Genomic DNA, 19,417 nt, shown 5'->3' with positions numbered 1-19,417 from the left:
AAGATCGCAACACTGCGCTCCAGCCTGGTGACAGAGCGTGACTCCATCTCAAAAAATAAGTAAAATAAAATAAAATAAAAATGAAAAAAAAATTAGATCATGGGATGTATAAAAACAGCCCACAGGCTAGATTTGACCTGTGGTCAGTCCAATTATCATAATCTTATTCTTTGGACAAATCCTCTTTCATCCTTCCTTTCAGCTATAAATGATAGAGTTCTGGACAAAAATAACGTAAAATAAGTCTATTGGGGGCTTCTGGGAAAGATTTTGTTGTTTTCTGATAAAAGAGAGAGACACACAAGAAGAAAAGTAATTAGCGCCTCCCCTTGTTCCGTTTTCCTGTCTTAAATGTGGACCTGATGCCTGGACCTGCAGCAGATGCCTTGTGATTATGAGGTACTGACATGGGGACAAAATACCAACAATGTGGGGACTCAGCAGAAAGACATAAAGAGCCTGGGCCCTGGAGGATGCTGAGCTGTTGAATAAACCCTGGAACCTCCTCCTTCCCATCTTTGGTTAAATAAAATAATAAATATCTACATCATTTAAACCATTGGGTTTCTGTCTCTTACAATCAAAAGCATTCTGTTGGATTTTTTTTTTTTTTTTGAGATGGGGTCTCACTCTGTCACCCAGGCTGGTGTGCAGTGGCATGATCTTAGCTCACTGCAACCTCCACCTCCCCACCTCAAGCAATCCTTCCAACTCAGCCTCCTGAGTAGCTGGGACCACAGGCCAAAGCATTCTTAACATGCTAAAGCAGAGTGGTTTTTTCCCTCGTAAGTAACTTTTAAAACTTCACCCATGTCTTGAGCCAAGTACCGGGGTTACAACAGTGAACCACACAACATTTCTGCCTTCTTGGGGCTTTCTAGTCTAGTAAAGGAGATGACAAGGCACAATCAAATATTGACGCACCAGATGAATCACTAAGCACGGGTGATGAGCTCTACTCTTGGTGTTCCTACTGGCAAATTATGAAATCTCCAGTGGCAAGTCTTTGAAACGTGAGGGTTCATTACTTTCTGAGAGGCAGACAAGTGCAAAAAACACTATAAAAGACTAATGCTGGGCTGGGTGCGGTGGCTCATGCCTGTAATCCTAGCACTTTGGGAGGCCAAGGCAGGCGGATCACGAGGTCAGATCGAGACCACCATGAAACCGTCTCTATTAAAAATACAAAAAATTAGCCGGGTGAGGTGGCCGGCGCCTGTAGGCCCAGCTACTCGGGAGGCTGAGGCAGGAGAATGGCGTGAACCCAGGAGGCGGAGCTTGCAGTGAGCCCAGATCACACCACTGCACTCCAGCCTGGGTGACAGAGCAAGATTCCATCTCAAAAAAAAAAAAAAAAAAAAAAAAAAAAGGCTAATGCTGAAAGGCAGACATATAGACCTGAGTTCAAATCTCAACTCTACCACTTACCACCTATGTGACTTTGGGCAAGATTCTTAACATCTGCTAGGGAGAAAAAATGCAATTTTGGCCGGGTGCAGTGGCTCATGCCTGTAATCTCAGCACTTTGGGAGGCCGAGGCAAGCAGATCACGAGGTCAAGAGATCGAGACCATCCTGGCCAACATGGTGAAACCCCATCTCTACTAAAAATACAAAAATTAGCTGGACGTGGTGGCATGTGCCTGTAGTCCCAGCTACTCAGGAGGCTGAGGCAGGAGAACTGCTTGAACCCAGGAGGCAGAGGTTGCAGTGAGCCGAGATCACTGCACTCCAGCCTGGCGACAGAGCAAGACTGTCTCAAAAAAAAAAAAAAAAAATGCAGTTTGGAGTGGGCTAAGGACTTGAGAGGAATTTGAATGCAAGTATGCTTGAGCTTCAATTTCTACATATGTAAGCTAAAGCTCATAATCATAAGCCACCTCTTTGGACTATTGTGAGAAAGAAATGAGATCATGGAATTAAAACACTTCTCCTTGCTCCATGAATGATAGCTATATACACATATTAACTATAAATATATACAATTTTGCTTAACAATATATTCTTAGAAAGAAAAAAGACTGGAAGGAAACACAAAAACATCAAGAGTGGTTATCTCTACATAGTAGGATTAGAGGCAATTCTTTTCTTTCCTCAGATATTTTTCCAAATACATGTACACGTAACTTTTATAGTTGTGGGACTTTTTTTTATAATATAATCTTTGTGTTTTGAAAATAAATGCAAAATGGGAACTGAAACTTCTTTATTCTTTTATTTGGACAAGAGTCAGGTGGCCCATGTTCTAGATCCAGCACTGGTATTGACTTCTTGTATAATCTTAGAAAGCTACTTCACTTCTCTAGGTCTCAATTTCCTTGTCTAAGAGTTGTTGATAATCAGACTTCCAGTTCCCTCCATGATAAAGTAGCTTGCACTAGATTAACTCACCCACCAAATTGTAAAAGCTAGATAAAATATACAAATAGCTATTTGAAAACATTGGAGAGCAATAAATGCAGACGGTACTAAAGGAACTACAAGCCTTGAAAGAAAGGAAGCACCAGAAGTAAGCTCTACAGTCACCTTGGCGTTTTCCCGAAAGATCTTTCCGAATTGCTACACTGGGAAATAGAACCCAAGCAAAGAGTATAGTCTATTGAGCTAAGGAGAGTTTGGGGATGACAGAGTAGCTAATATCTAAGGAGCAAAATCCCAAAGAGAAGAGAACTTTAAAGAAAGAGACAAACATACTTGTATTCAAATTACCCCTCAAGTCCTTAGGCCACTCCTAAGCTATACATGCAGAGTGAGAAACCAAGAAACTGAGGGAAAAGTAGCAGCTTAGAGACTAAAGAGCCAATCATTAATTGGTTAGGGTTGGAGTCCAAGCTGGGTCAAAGTAAAGGGAAGTTGGTAAACACCCAGTGCTTTCAGTGGTGAACCCAGAAAGGCCAGGCTTTAGGAATAAAAACCACACCCTAGTAGTACAGACAAAAGTGAAATAGACTAGACTTAAGCAAGGCTTGACAAGATTAAGGAGATCTGCTAGCTCTCTCTCTGCCTGCTAGAACAAAACTCAACACTTGTTGTGTTGCGGGAAGTCAGGGACCCCGAACAGAGGAACTGGCTGGAGCCGCGGCAGAGGAACATAAATTGTGAAGATTTCATGGACATTTATTGGTTCCCAAATAATGCTTTTATAATTTCTTATGCTTGTCTTTACTTTAATCTCTTAATCCTGTTATCTTCGTAAGTTGAGGATGTATGTCACCTCAGGACCACTGTGATAATTTGTCAACTGTGCAAATTGATTGTAAAACATGTGTGTTTGAACAATATGAAATCAGTGCACCTTGAAAAAGAAAGAATAACAGTGATTTTTAGGGAACAAGGGAAGACAACCATAAGGTCTGACTGCCTGTGGGGTTGGGCAAAAAGAGCCATATTTTTCTTCTTGCAGAGAGCCTATAAATGGATGTGCAAGTAGGGAAGATATCACTAAATTCTTTTCCTAGCAAGGAATATTAATATTAATACCCTGGGAAAGGAATGCATTCCTGGGGGGAGGTCTATAAATGGCCGCTCTGGGAGTGTCTGTCTTATGTGGTTGAGATAAAGACTGAGATATGCCCTGGTCTCCTGCAGTACCCTCAGGCTTACTAGGGTGGGGAAAAACTCCACCCTGGTAAATCTGTGGTCAGATCGGTTCTCTGCTCTCGATCCCTGTTTTCTGTTTTTTAAGATGTTTATCAAGACAATACATGCACCGCTGAACATAGACCCTTATCAGTAGTTCTGCTTTTGTCCTTTGCCTTGTGATCTTTGTTGGACCCTTATCAGTAGTTCTGCTTTTGCCCTTTGTCCTATTCCCTCAGAAGCATGTGATCTTTGTTCTTCTTTTTGCCCTTTGAAGCATGTGATCTTTGTACCTACTCTCTGTTCTTACACCCCTTCCCCTTTTGAAACCCTTAATAAAAAACTTGCTGGTTTGAGGCGCAGGCGGGCATCATGGTCCTACCAATATGTGATGTCGCTCCCGGTGGCCCAGCTGTAAAATTCCTTTCTTTGTACTGTCTTTCTTTATTTCTCAGTCAGCCAACACTTATGGAAAACAGAAAGAACCTATGTTGAAATATTGGGGGCGGGTTCCCCCAATATTGTTGGAGAAAGTTAACATCCTTCACCCAAAGGCTCTTCAACTTTGCATCCATAATGTCCAGCATTGGATAAAAAACTATGAGGTATTATTGAAAAACCTCAAAAGGACCAAAAATACCTGAAATCCAAGAAATAGCCAGATAATAGAAATAGATCCAGAGATAATTCAGATACTAGACTTATCAGACAGGAACTTTAAAATAACTATGGATAATATGTTTGAGGAGATAGAGAAAAATACGGTCAAATTAGAGGAAATGATGGACAAAACAGATGAAAAAATGGAGAATATCAATCAAGATTTAGAAACTATGAGAAAAGAATCAATTGGACCACCTACCACAGAAGAATATAATATCCGAAATTAAGATCACTTGGATGGGCTTTAAAGAAGACTAGATATGATAGAAAATGGGAATTTAGAACTGAAAGGCAGGTCAATTAAAAAAATACAAAACTGAGGTACAAAGAGATGAAGATGGACAAACCAGAGCAAAACATAAAAAAATGAGGTGTAATCGAAAAGTCTAATATTCACGTAACTGCAGCTCCAGATGAGAAGAGTGAGGAAGACAAAATATTTGAAGAGACAATGGCAAAGAATCTGCAAATTTGATGAAAGACAACACACAAATTCAAGAAGCTCAGTGATCCCCAAGAAGAATAAAAACAAGAAAGCCGTATCTATGCACATCATAGTCAAACTACTGAAAACCAAAGGCAATGAAAAAATTTTTAAACCAGCCAGAGACAAAAAGACACATTGCATTCAAAGGAGTAACAATACATCTGATGACTAACTTTTCAATAGACATTTTTGGACCCCAGAAGACAGTGAAATGATAACTTTAAAGTGTTGAAAGGAAAATTAAAATTAAAAAAGTCTCACCAACCTAGAATTTTATCACCAGCAAAAATATCCTTCAAAAATATATGTGAAATAAAGATGTGTTTCATGATCTACAGTATACTACACAGTATGATAATAAATCTGCAAGGAATTTATCTGAGTTAAAGAAAAAATGATTCCAGATGGAAGCATGAAACTACTGACACGGAGAAAGAACCCTGGAAAGGGTAAATTTGTGAATAAATAAAAATAAATATTAACTGCTTAAAACAATAATAATTATGTCTTGTGGGGTGTGTAACATATGTACAAGATGTATACATTAAAACCAGAGCTCAGAGGGTGAGAAAGAGGAAAATGAGGTTAAAATGTGGTAGTGCTCTTTCACTGCGCTTGAAGTGGGGGAAGAAGTAATGTGAGGTAGATGTATTAATAATAAGTGAAGAATGCAAAAATGCATATTGTAATCCCTAATAGTACCACTCTAAAAGAATGTATAATTGAAAAGCTAGCAGAAGAAAACATCAAATATTTTTTAAAACTCTATTAATCCCTTCCCAAAAAGCTAAAAAGTAAGAATAAAGGAGTAAAGACAGATGGGAAAATAAAAAATAAATAGTAAGTTTGTTGACTTAAACTCAATAATGTCAGTAACAATATTAAATTTAAATGGTCTAAATTCAAAGATTATCAGACTTGGTTTTGTTTTTCAAAAAAGCTATAGTGAAAAACTTTACTAAACTAAATATAGTAAGATTATATAGTAAGATTGAAAATAAAAAGATGAAAAAGATATACCACAGCAACCCATGTATAAAGAAAACTGGCGTAGCTGTATTAATATCAGACAAAATAGACTTTAAAGCAAAAATTCTTACTAGAGATAAGGTAGAAATATTTAACAATAATAAAAAAGTCATTTCAATAAGAGGACATAGCAATCCTAAATTTCTAAGAAATTAATACTTCAAAATATATAAAGTAAAAATTAACAAAACTAAAAAGATAGATAGCCATAACTATAATCAGAGCTGGAGATATTAACATACCTGTCACAGTAAATGAGAGAACAAACAATAGCAACAATAAAACAGTAAGGATATGGAATATTTAAATAACATAATTAACTAACTTCACATAACTGATATCTGTAAAACACTCCATCCAGTATACATTCAAAATGTACATTCAAAATGGAAAATACTCATTCTCCTCAAGTGCACATGGGCATTAAACAAAATACACTATATGTTGGGACATTTAAAATGTACATTCAGCCGGGCGTGGTGGCTCACACCTGTAATCTCAACACTTTGGGAGGCTGAGGCAGGTGGATCATTTGAGTTCAGAAGTTCGAGACCAGCCTGGCCAACATGGTGAAACCCCATCTCTACTAAAAATACAAAAATTAGCCAGGCGTGGTAACAGGCTCCTGTAATCCCAGCTACTTGGGAGGCTGAAGCAGGAGAATCTCTTGAACCTGGGAGGCAGAGGCTACAGTGAGCTGAGATTGCATCACTGCACTCCAGCCTGCGTGACAGAGCGAGGCTTTGTCCCAAAAACAACAACAACAAACCCAAAATGTACATTCAAAATGCAAAATATGCATTCTTTTCAAGTGTGCATGGACATTAACCAAAATAGACTATATGTTGGGACAGACACTAAGTCTCAACAATTTCAAATTTTGAAATAATACAGAATGTGTTCTCTGGCCACAGTGGAACTAAAAGAGAAATCAACAGCAGAAAGACAATTAGGAAATCTATGAATGTTTGGACATTAAGCAACAGATTTCTAAATAAACCATAAGTAAAAGAAGAAATCACAATAAAAAATTGAAAATATGTTTAACTGAACAATAATGAAAGTGTGATATCAGAAAAATGTTGGGATTAATTAAGCCATGCTTAGAGGAAAATTTATGACTTTAAATGTATATCTTAGAAAAGGTTGAAAATCAATAATCTAAGCACCTATCCCAAAAGCTGGAAAAAGACAGCATATTAAACTTAAAGAAAGTAGAAGGAAGGAAGATAAGAGCAGAAATGAATGCAATTCTTACAAGATATAAATTGAGAAAAACAACAAAGCCAAAAGTTGGACCTTTGAAAAGACTAATAAAATTGATAAACCCTGGCAAGACTGATGAAGAAAAACAGAGAAAACATAAATTGCCAATAACAATAATGAAAGAACATCAACATAGATGTCAAAAACATGACAAAAGTAGCCAGGCACAGTGGCTCATGCCTGTAATCCCAGCACTTTGGGAAGCTGAGGCGGGCAGATCACAAGGCCAGGAGTTCGAGACCAACCTGGCCAACATGGTGAAACTCCAACTCTACTTAAAAAAAAAGAAATACAAAAATTAGCCGGGCATGGTGGCGCACACCTGTAGTCCCAGCTACTCGGGAGGCTGAGGCAGGAGAATTGCTTGAGTCTGGCAGGCAGAGGTTACAGTGAGCTGAGATCACACCACTGCACTCCAGCCTGGGCGAAAGAATGAGACTCCGTCTCAAAAAAAGTAAAGGCAAAAGTAATAAAAGGAAAGTTTGAACACCATGTAAATAAACTTGAAAATTTAGATGAAACAAATTCCTTAAAGGTAACAATTTACTAAAAGTAAAAAAAAAATAAATATAAATAATCCAATAACTATTCAGAAAATTGAATCCATCATTAAAAACTTTCCCTCAAAGAAAATTCTAAACCCAGTTGTTGAATTCTTCCGAACAATTAAGAAATAAAGAATACCAATCTTAAATAAACTCTTCAAAACAATAGAGAAATAGGAAACTTCCTACCCCTTTTCATGAGACCTATATAATCTTGACACCAAAACCTGATGAGAACATCATAAAAAAGAAATATCACAGGCCACAAATCTCATGAACATAGATGCCAAAATCCTTAACAAAATACAGCCTGAAATATATAAAAATCACACCCAGAAGTATATAAAAAAGATAATACTTCTGACCAAGTGTGATTTATTACAGGAATGCATGATTGGCTTAACATTCAAAACTCAACCGATGTAATTCACAGCATTAATAGAATAAAGGAGAAAAATATATGATCATCAAAACAGATGTAGAAAAAGTGTTTGATAAAATTCAACACCCATTTAAGAAAAGACTCTCAGAAAACCAAGGATAGAAGGGAATTTTCTCAACCTGATAATGAGTATCCACAAAAATCCACAGCAAATATCGCACCTAATGATGAAACACTAAACGCTTTCACCACTTAGGTTGGGAAAAAGGCTATGATGTCCACTATCACCACGTTACCTCAAAATTGCACTAGAGATCCCAGCCAGTGCATAAGGCACACAAAAGAAATAAAAAGACAAAGATTATAAAGGAAGGTGCAAAGCTGTCATTATTCTCAGGTGACATGATGATGTCCATAGAATGTTTAAAAAATGCAAATTTTAAATTAATAAGCACATTTAGCAAAGTGGCTAAATACGAAGTTATTATCTAAATAATTGCATTTTCATATGCTAGCAACTAACAATTAGGAAAAACTTTAAAATATTACTACTTACACTAGCATTGAAAAACATCAATTATCTAGGAATAAGTCTAAAGAAAGATGTGTAAAATCTCTACAGTGAAATCTACAAAACACTGCTGGGAAAAATTAAAGATGATCCAAATACATGGAGGCCTAATACAACATATATTTATTGGAAATTTGATGTTGTTAAGGTGTTCTTCCCAAATTTATTATAGATTCAATGCAGTCTCCATCAGAAATCCTAGCAGGTATTTTGCATATGTGAAAAAATGACAACTAATTCTAAAATCAATATGGAATTGTTAAGCATGTAGATTAACCAAAACAATACTGAAGAAGTAAAGAAGAACAAGAGGTCTTAAGCCACCAGATATCACGACTTATTGTATAGGTGCAGTAATAAAGACTGCAGTATTAGCCCAAAAATAGACAGTAAGACCAACAGTTTGGAACAAAAGTCCAGACCCAGATCCAAATATATATAATCTGCCAATTTATGATGAAGGCACCACTGGAACTCAGCGGATAAAGGGTGACCTTTTCAAGAAATCATGCTCTATCAGTTGAAAATTAATAAGAAAAAAGAACTTTGATTCCTCCTTCACACCATACACAAAAGTTCCAGATGAACTATTGATATAAAAATGAAAGGTAAAATAGTAAAGCTGCTAGATGGTATGTTAAAAAGACCTTCATGAACTTCAGGTAAGCGAAAATTTCTTAATAGGATACCAAAGCACTAACTATAAAAGAAAAACATTAATTGAATTTTATTAGAATTAAAAACTTGTGTTCATAAAAGTTATTATGAGACTATAAAAACAACCCACAAACCATGAGAAGATATTTGTAATACTTTTACCTGACAAATATTAATATCTCCTATTCAAGGTATAAAAACAACTCTTACAAACCCTTAAGGAGAAAACCAACAACATAATTTTTAAAAAACACACAGGCGGCCAGGCGTGGTGGCTCACGCCTGTAATCCCAGCACTTTGGGAGGCCGAGGCGGGCAGATCACGAGGTCAGGAGATCGAGACCATCCTGGCTAACACGGTGAAACCCCGTCTCTACTAAAAATACAAAAAAATTAGCTGGGCGTGGTGGTGGGTGGCTGTAGTCCCAGCTACTCGGGAGGCTGAGGCAGGAGAACGGCGTGAACCCAGGAGGCGGAGCTTGCAGTGAGCCGAGATCGCGCCACTGCAATCCAGCCTGGGCGACAGAGCAAGACTCCATCTCAACAAACAACAACAACAACAACAACAACAAAAACAAAAACACACACACAGGCAAAAGACGTGAAGAAGTGCCAGGCGCGGGGACTCATGCCTGTAATCCCAGCACTTTGGGGGGCCAAGGCAGGTGGATCATGACATCAGGAGTTCGAGACCAGCCTGGCCAATATGCTGAAACCCCGTCTCTACTAAAAATACAAAAATTAGTTGGGCATGGTGGCGTGTGCCTGTAGTCCCAGCTACTTGGGAGGCTGAGGCAGAAGAATCACTTGAACCTGGGAGGCAGAGGTTGCAGTGAGCTGAGATCATGCCACTGCACTCCAGCCTGGGTGACAGAGTGAGACTCCGACTAAAAAAAAAAAAAAAAAAAAAAAGACGTGAGGAGGTAATTCACAAAAGATACAAATGTCTAATGAGCATATAAGATGCCACAGTCATTATTTATCAGAAAAAAATGCAACCAAAATGACATACGCTATACACCCATGAAAATAGCTAATATTAGAAGGAATGGCTATCCCAAATGTTGGCAAGGAAGTGAAACACTGAAACTTTTATAAATTGATAGTGGGGTTCTAAATTGGCACAACCACTTTAGAAGACTGTTTCAGCAGTATCTACTAAAACTAAATATACCTATACATTATGATCTAGCAATTCTACTCCTGGGAACATACCAAGAAAAATAAGTGCTCATGTTCACCAAAAGATATACAAGAATGTTCAGAACTCCAATCCTCAAACTCCTTCAAAATAATGAAAGAGGAGGGAACACATTCGAATTTATTCTATGAGGCCAGCATTATCATGATATGAAAGCCAGACAAAGATACTACAAGAAAATAAAACTACAGACTAATATCCCTTATAAATATTGATGCAGGCCAGGCATGGTGGCTCACACCTATAATACCAGCACTTTGGGAGGCCAAGGAGGGTGGATCACCTGAGGTCAGGAGTTGGAGACCAGCCTGGCCAACATGGTGAAACCCCGTCTCTACTAAAAACACAAAAAATTGGCTGGGTGTGGTGGTGGGCGCCTGTAATCCCAGCTGTGTGGGAGGCTGAGGCAGAAGAATCGCTTGAACCTGGGAGGCGGGGGTTGCAGTGAGCTGAGATCATGCCACTGCACTCCAGCCTGGGCAAAAGAGTGAGACTCCATCTAAAAAAAAATATATTGATGCAAAAATCCTCAGCAAAATACTAACAAACAGAATTCAGCAGCATAGTAAAAGGATTACAGATCATGACCAAATGGGATATATTTCTTGAATGCAAGGATGGTCTGGCATACAAAATCAATAAATACATTATATTGATTGATTTTTGTTTGCCAGACCATCCTTGCATTCAAGGAAGGAAAACTACATAACCATCTCAACTGATGCAGAAAAAGCATATGACGAAACTCAGCATGATTTTATTATAAAAGCACTCAATAAACTAAGAACAGAAGAGCATTACCTCAACATAATAAAGGTCATACATAAAAAAACAACAGCTAACGATGGTGAAAGACTGAAAGCTTTTTCTCTAGAATCAGGAACAAGACAAGGTTGCCTGCATTCACCACTTCTATTCAAAATAGTACCGGAAGTCCTAGCCACAGCAATTTGGCAAGAAAAAAAAATAAAATCATTCCAAATTAATAAAAAGGAGGTAAATTTATCTCTTTTCATAGATGAAATCATCTTTTTTTTTTTGAGACGTAGTTTCACTCTGTCACCCAGGCTGGAGTGCAGTGGTGCAATCTTGGCTCACTGCACCCTCTGCCTCCCAGATTCAAGCTATTCTCGTGCCTCAGCCTCCCAAGTACCTGGGATTACAGGTGCCTGCCACCATGCCCAGCTAATTTTTGTATTTTTGGTAGAGATGGGGTTTTGCCATATTGGCCAGACTGGTTTCGAACTCCTGACCTCAGGTGATCCACCTCCCTCGGCCTCCCAAAGTGCTGGGATTACAGGTGTAAGCCACTACGCCTGTCCGAAATGATCTTATATGTAGAAAACCCCAAAGATTTAACACATACCCAAACACAAAAGTACTGTTAGAACTAATAAATGAATTCAGCAAAGTTGCAGGACACAAAATCAGCACACAATAATCAGTTGCATTTCTATACACTAAGAATGAGCAATCTGAAAAGGAAATTAAGAAAATTTCATGTACAATAGCATCAGAAAGAATAAAATACTTAGGAATAAACTTAACCAAGGAAGCAAAACACTTGTACACTGAAAACTATTAATGTTGTTGCTGAAAGAAACTAAAAACACCAAATAAATGGAAAGACATCCTGTGTTCATGGACTGGAAGACTTACTATTAAGATGTTAAAACTACCCAAAGCAATCTACAGATTCAATGCAACACCCATCAAAACCCGAGTGGCATTTTTTTTTTCAGAAATAGAAAAATCCATTCTAAAATTTATATGGAATCTCAAGGGACTTTGAATAGCCAAAACAATCTTGAAAAAGAAGAACATGAGAGGTCACACATTTCCTGATTTCAAAACTTACTACAAAGCTACAGTCTAGTTCTGTCATAAAGACAGACATATAGACCAATGGAATAATATGGAAAGCCCAGAAATAAACCTCCACATACATGATGAAATGTTTTTTGACAATGGTGCCAAGACCATTCAATGGGGGAAAGAATAGTCTTTTCAACAAATGGTGCTGGGGAACCTGGATACCAACATGTGAAAGAATAAAGCTGGACTCCAACAGGCACAGTGGCTCATGCCTGTAATCGCAGCACTTTGGGAGGCTGAGGGGGGGCAGATCACAAGGTCAGGAGTTCGAGACCAACCTGACCAACATGGTCTGTTGTTGGTCTGTCTGTACTAAAAAAATACAAAAATTAGCCTGGCGCGGTGGCACATGCCTGTAATCCCAGCTACTCAGGAGGCTGAGGCAGGAGAATCACTTGAACCTGGGAGGCGGAGGTTGCAGTGAGCCGAGACAGCACCACTGTACTCCAGCCTGGGCAACAGAGTGAGACTCTGTCTGAAAAAAAAAAAAAAGAATAAAGCTGGACTCTTAGCTAATACCAGATACAAATGTTAGCTCAAAACAGATCAAGAATCTAAATGTAAGGTCTAAAACTGTAAAACTCTCAGAAAAAAAAAAGGCAAAAGCTTCACAACATTGGATCTGACAATGATTTCTTAGATATGACGCTAAAGGCACAGACAACAAAAGAAAAAATAGTTAAATTGGATGCATCAAAATAAAAATTTCTGTGCATTAAAGAACACAATCAACAGAGTGAGAAGGCAACCCATGGAATAGGAGGAAATATTTGTAAGTCACATAACTGATAAGAGGTTAATATCCAGAATATATAAAGAACTCCTACAACTAAACAACAGAAAACAACCTGATTTTAAAATGGGCAAAAGACTTAGACATTTCTCCAAAGAAGATATGCAAATGGTGAATAAGCACATGAAAAGATGTTCAACATCACCAATCATTAGGGAATTGCAAATGAAAACCACAATGAGATACCATTTTATATTCATTAGAGTGGCTATTATTAAGAAAAAAACAGAAAATAACAAGTGGTGACTAGGAAGTGGCAAAATTGGAACTCTTGTGCCTTGCTAGTGGGAATGTAAAATGATGCAGCCACTATGAAAACCAGCTTTGTGGTTTCTCAAAAAATTAAACACAGAGTTACCATATGATCCAACAATTTCATTTCTGGGTATATACCCCCAAAAGAATTAGTAGCGTAGACTTGAAAAGATATTTGTATGCCTGTGTTCAAAACAGCATTATTTACAATGACCAAAAGATAATAACAACTCAATTGCCCATCAGTGTCTTAGTGGATAAAGAAAATGTGACATATCCATACAGAGGAATATTATTCAGCCTTCAAAAGGAAGAAAATTCTGACACATGCTACAATATGGATTAACCTTGAAGGCATTATGCTAAGTGAAATATGCCAGTCATAAAAAGACAAACACCATACGACTTCACTTATATAAGATACTTAGAGCAGTCAAATTAACAGAGGCGGAAAGTAGAATAGTAGTTGTCAGGGACAGAGGGAAAAGGAGAATGAGGAGTTACTGTTTAATGGGTACAGAGTTTCAGTTTGGGAAGATGAAGAAAGCTCTGGAAATAAATGGTGTAGATGGCTGCACAACAAGGTGAATGTACTTAATGTCAATGAATTGTACATTTCAGATGATTAAATGCTAAATTTTATGTTATGTAGATTTTTGCCAAACTTAAATAAAACTTAGAATGTTCAGATATGTTTTATTCTTTTTTTTTTTTTTTTTTTTTTGAGATGGAGTCTCATTCTGTTGCCCAGGCTGGAGTGCAGTGGCGCGATCTTGGCTCACTGCAAGCTCTGCCTCCCAGGTTCATGCCATTCTCCTGCCTCAGCCTCCCGAGTAGTGTTTTATTCTTAATAATCAAAAACTTGAAACAACTAAATATTCATCAACACTTAAAAGGATCTGTAAATTGTGATATACTCATACAGTGAAATACTATACAGCAATGAAAAAGAAATAACTACTGCTAGAGACAACAACATGAATGAATCTCACAGACATTATACTGAATGAGAAAAGTTACACACAAAAGAATACAGAGTCCATTATCCCATTTATATGAAGTTTTAAAAGCAGGCAAAAACAGGCTATAGTGATAAGTCAGGACAGTAGTGATTGACAGGGAGGAGACATGAGGAAGCCTCCTGGGGGACAAGAAAGGTTCTATATCTTTTTTGGGTGGTAATGTCACCAGTGGATACAATATGTAAAGAAAAAAAACCCATCAAACTAATTACATAAGATTTGTATACTTTATGTTCAATGTAGCTCAATTTTATAAAATGAAGTGACATGGTGATAGAATGACAATGCCAGCTAAGACTCAGGACGGGGCTATTGAGTAGATCTAGCAAACATGCTAGGGGATTGTGGAGCAGGTGGGCCGGGGCTCATGCTTTCAGAAAACTGAACGAAGGAGATGCATTTTACCAACCATGGAAGAAAGACACTTCTGACTCTGCAAAAAATTAGACTTATAATAAGCTGATCCCTCTTTTTTAGTGTTTAAGGGAAAAAATACAAGTCCCACGTAGCCTACTGCTCTTAATATAGCACCCAGAAGCCCCAGTCTGACATAACACAGGGCAAGGTGTAAACACAGGATTGTACATCTTTCAGTTAACTCTAGCTCTCTAGTCTGAGAACCGGAAGAAATTTCTGCTTTCTGATATCAAGGACATTTATGACTAAAACAACTATCCTGTGACACAACTACTTTGAACCCATATTTACAGTGGACACTGAGAATGGCCTTTCCCAACCAGGGTCCACATCTGCCTGCCTGGAGCGTCACTGTAACAAGGTCTTTGGGAATGCAGGCTAGCAAGTCTCCTGCAGAAGATGAGTCTGTAAACAGCAAGTTTTTGCTGTGGCCTTAGTTTCCAGGTCTTCCTGAATGGATTCTACTCCCTATTGTGGAATATTACAGAGAGGACCTGGGATATTTCATAAATAGCTGGAGAGTGTCTTGTTCCAGGTGACTTGGCCCAGCTTAGCAATCTAGTGGCACTACCCTCCCATCAGGACATTGGCCATGTCTGGGATGTCATGGAAGAATGAGTTTCAAGCACTTACTTTCATCATTAGAAACATTCCCCAGAGATGTGTGGCTGGAATAACGTTTGTTTTCACTTTCGTTGAGACATCTTTCAATCCAGCTCTCTAAAAAAAAAAAAAGAAAGAAAGAAAGAAAAGAAAAAGAAAAAAGAAAATCACAGAATTGCTGTGGATGTTTGTGAAGAGACAGAACATCATAAATGCATTAGATTTAAATGCTCATCAATATTCATGTGGCATCTGCCCAGATTGGAATGGGATTTTGCATGGAGCTCCATGTGCACCATTGCTGCTGCTGACGAGACTGCTGAGTAGTTTGGATGCAAAATGGCTCTTTGAAGCCTCACTTGAGTATTTCTTGGTCAGATTCCACGAATTCTGGAGTATTTGTAGCACCAACTGAGGATTATCTTTCTGAGCAAAGAAGGTATGTTCCTGAGTAGCAGTTTGTAAAACCAGACTTGGCCAACTGAACCACTGGTGGTGGTTTGTAAACTTGTGAATTAGCAGCAGAACTTTTCTTCAAGTGAAAACAAAGGGAAAAGCAGGTAAAACTTTAGGGACTCTGGTTGAAAGAGGGCAGGGAACCTTGTAGCTTGCCTCCCTTTGGCCAGGGACCCCTCAAAGAGCTCTCACAGACTGGAAGCCACAGCAGGAGGAGAAATCAATCAAAAGCACTATGGTAGCTATGTAGCCCCTCTTTTTTTTTTTTTTTTTTTTTTTTTTTTGAGATGGAGTTTTGCTCTTGTCACCTAGGCTGAAGTGCAATGGCATGATCTCGGCTCACTGCAACCTCTGCCTCGTGGGCTCAAGCGATTCTCCTGCCTCAGCCTCCTGAGTAGCTGGGAAGGCACCCGCCACCAAGTCCGGCTAATTTTTGTATTTTTAGTAGAGACGGCGTTTCACCATGTTGGCCAGGCTGGTCTCGAACTCCTGACCTCAGGCCATCCGCCTGCCTTGGCCTCCCAAAGTGCTGGGATTACAGGTGTGAGCCATGGTGCCCAGCTACTATGTAGCACTTTTAAAATCCAAGACTATGGGTTTTTTTTTTAATCCAATTTCAAAGGCTACAAATGTATTTTTTGCAATGTAGTGTAATATTCTGTTTTCTAGACCACCCACCATTCATTCATTCATTCATTCATCATTCAACAACATCAGCTAAGTACAGTCAGCTGAGAAAACAAATGTGTCCCAAAGCAAGTGATATATTTGGGAACAATTTGAGCATAGTGCAAACTTTGTGTCTTTTTATGCTCCATTTATTTCATTAAAAAATTAGGTGAATGCAGAAAACTCCACGCCCCCCCACCCCACCCCTCATTATACTTAGCACCACAGAAATATGCAGAACACACTCACGTTCACACCTCAGACATCTACCAGCTACTTCGGCCCACATTGTGTTATGAGTCACACCTGCTCACTTCATAATAACTCACAGGCTGCAACCCTTCTGATACCCACCTCTAAAAGCAATCTTCAGGTCTTTTCCAAGGTGAAGTGCCATTTTTATTGTATTTGTGTATTTCTAAACCATTTAACATGTGCAAAACTGTGATATCATTTTTATTAGGTTTCTATGTTTTATTATGTGTCACTGACAAAGTTTTTCAGTATTGTGCCCCTAAGCTTATTTTGCCAGTAAACTCAGTGGTCTTTGTTGGGCGATTCTGTATAATGTGGTGATTTTTAGGAAGGCATTTGGGGTATTATAGCAGAAGTGGCGACACCTATGGCTGCAGGCTTTTGGACAGTGTGGTTTCCCATTGCCTTCTTTATGATCTGGGAGTTGGTATTTATTGAACACCTATTTGAACATGCCAGGCCCTCACAACATTGAGTCCTCACAACAACTCTCTGAAGCAAGGATTTTAATCTCTATTTTTCCTAGAAAGCAACTGGGATTTAGAGAGATTAAGTAATGTGACTCCTCATAATTCAAAGAGCCGAGGAAAAGATCATTAGTTAACATCTTAGGTTACACACCATAAAAAGAAGCCACGCGGACGAGTAAGCTATGCGGAGAGGGGAAATCAATGCCAACAGCTGGGAGAAATGTCGGATTTTTGTTTTGTTTTGTATTTTATGTCCCAACAAACTGCTCTTTTAAAAGCTGCTTCCAAAATTGTGAATAAGTAGGGGGAAAATATCCGAGGGGAAGAACAAGGGCCAGCTTGTTGAGAGGGTATGGAAATCCGATATTTCCCAGGAAATACTGAGGAGCAGAGAAATTCAAAACATTAAAACGCTGCACCTTCCAGACATCGAATGCACAATGTGGAGACAGACAGCTTGTAATGTTTCAAAGCTGGGATGCACAAGGTAGGTGTCTGTCATCACACTTTATCCAAATGCACATCTGGTTACAAATCTCCAGAGTTCTTTTCAGGATTCTCCAGAATGTCTCCACCCACTTCTTCTCATCCTTTCAAGTCCTGGCACATTTTCCCTGGCAGCAGCCATAGCTACATTTAGATGGCATCTGCTAAAGTTTGCAGCCCCTGCCTCCAGCAAACCATACCACCAAAAGCAATATCTATAGTTCTGGGCCAACCCCTGGTCTTCCTAGATAGGTATACACACCCAGTCACTCTCACACACACACTCACATCTACACCCCAATGCCCCTTTCATCAGAAACAGGAACTAAGGGAAACACTCTCCCTCTCACCCATTTGCCTGCACTGGATTCAGGCCTGATAACATCAGGGTCGTTAGAAGGGCCTGTTCTTGCAGGTGAGAACCCCCTGTGATTGATGGGACATTCTCTGAAGAATTCGTGGCAACATTCCCGAGAGAAGCTGGTTCTAATAACCAGGTAAGCCAAGAGAGCACAGCGCCCACCCACAGGAGTTTGAGTAAAGAAAGAACTTTCCTCACAGCAGCACCTGTCCTCCACACTGTGCAATCCCACACTGGAGAGAGATGAAAGCAAGGCCACAAGAAGTGGGAGAGGGTGGGAGGTGCCACGAAAATGAAAGAGAAGACATCTCACCCATTGCACCCACTCAGACCTCTCTGACCCCACAGTCTATGCCTGTAGCCAACTCTGCTCCCTGGGGCAATCCAGAATAAGTCTGGTCTCACTGGCACATTGCAGATATGAGAAGACAACCATCATTCCCCCATATTTCTGGTTGAAGTACCCCCATCAAAGAACCACATTTGTTTCACCTCTTTCTTGGAAGAAATTGTTCCCATTTCTTTGCCATCCAGTTCACCTGCTTCTAGTTAATCAATGGACATCTTCTAGTTAATCAATGTCCATGTGAACATGTGGCACTTGGGATAGACTCTGAGAGTTCAGACAATGGTCTGAGCAGTGAAAGAACCGTCACCTATGTTGTTCTGGACATAGAGTTCTCATGCATTCAAGGGTCTTGCATTTCAGACTATGTGGATGCAACACTCTGAGATATCCAAACCAGATTCGGGCCTTGGATCTGCAGGTGGACTTTGACCTCTGTCTTCTTCCCTAGTGGAGCCCTTGGGAGTGGCATCTCCAAATCATGTCTTATAAGCCAGGTAGCTTCCTATGACTGGAAGGCCTCTATTTAGGTCAACTGAAGTCAATGTTATATACCTTAAAATTATTCTTAACAATGGATTTTGGTCTTGCAGAGGTCAAGAATTACTTAAGCAGAATGACATATATACTGAATTTTGAATGAAACACTGTGTTCTTCCACCTTATTGATTTGTAGATGATGTGATTTCATAATAATAAAGTTCACTATATATTGAGCTCTCACTATGGGTGAGGTATCATACAACTGCATTACATACATCATCATACTAAATACTCATCACAATCCTAGAGGTGGGTGCTATTAACAGGCCTATTTGAGAGATAAGAAAACTAAGGCTCAGAGAGATTCAGTGACTCGTCCAAAGTCATCTGGCTAGTAAGAGGAAGACCAGCATTCAAACTGAGGTCATAATCACAATTCTCTCTCCAAATGTGAACTGAGCTTTCTCCTTCTCCTATGTCCCGTTTAGTCCCCAGAACAATGCGCCAATTCTGCAGCATTTTTCTTGGTCTGCTTTGTATTTGAACT

The 19,417-nt window shown here is 39.0% G+C and overlaps 1 protein-coding gene across 6 annotated transcripts in view; it reads right to left on the bottom strand.

The window, feature by feature from the left end:
* Window positions 1–19,417, bottom strand: part of RFX4 (regulatory factor X4) — a 178,211-nt gene that overhangs the window by 136,868 nt on the left and 21,926 nt on the right. For 4 of the 6 annotated variants that reach the window (XM_054527588.2, XM_002823686.5, XM_002823685.4 and 1 more), the window contains exon 2: window positions 15,375–15,461. The exons of 1 other annotated variant lie outside the window; for it this stretch is intronic. In XM_054527588.2, coding sequence (XP_054383563.1) covers window positions 15,375–15,461 — 87 coding nt within the window. Of the gene's footprint in view, window positions 1–15,374; window positions 15,462–19,417 lie in introns of those variants that run through there. One more of the 6 variants, XM_054527591.2, reaches the window with a different exon arrangement.

This window comes from Pongo abelii, chromosome 10 (genome assembly GCF_028885655.2).
Source record: "Pongo abelii isolate AG06213 chromosome 10, NHGRI_mPonAbe1-v2.0_pri, whole genome shotgun sequence".
In the NCBI taxonomy this organism is placed as follows: Eukaryota; Metazoa; Chordata; class Mammalia; order Primates; family Hominidae; genus Pongo; species Pongo abelii.
The sequence above is the reverse complement of the archived record's forward strand: the minus strand, read 5'-3'. Positions and strand labels throughout refer to the sequence as shown.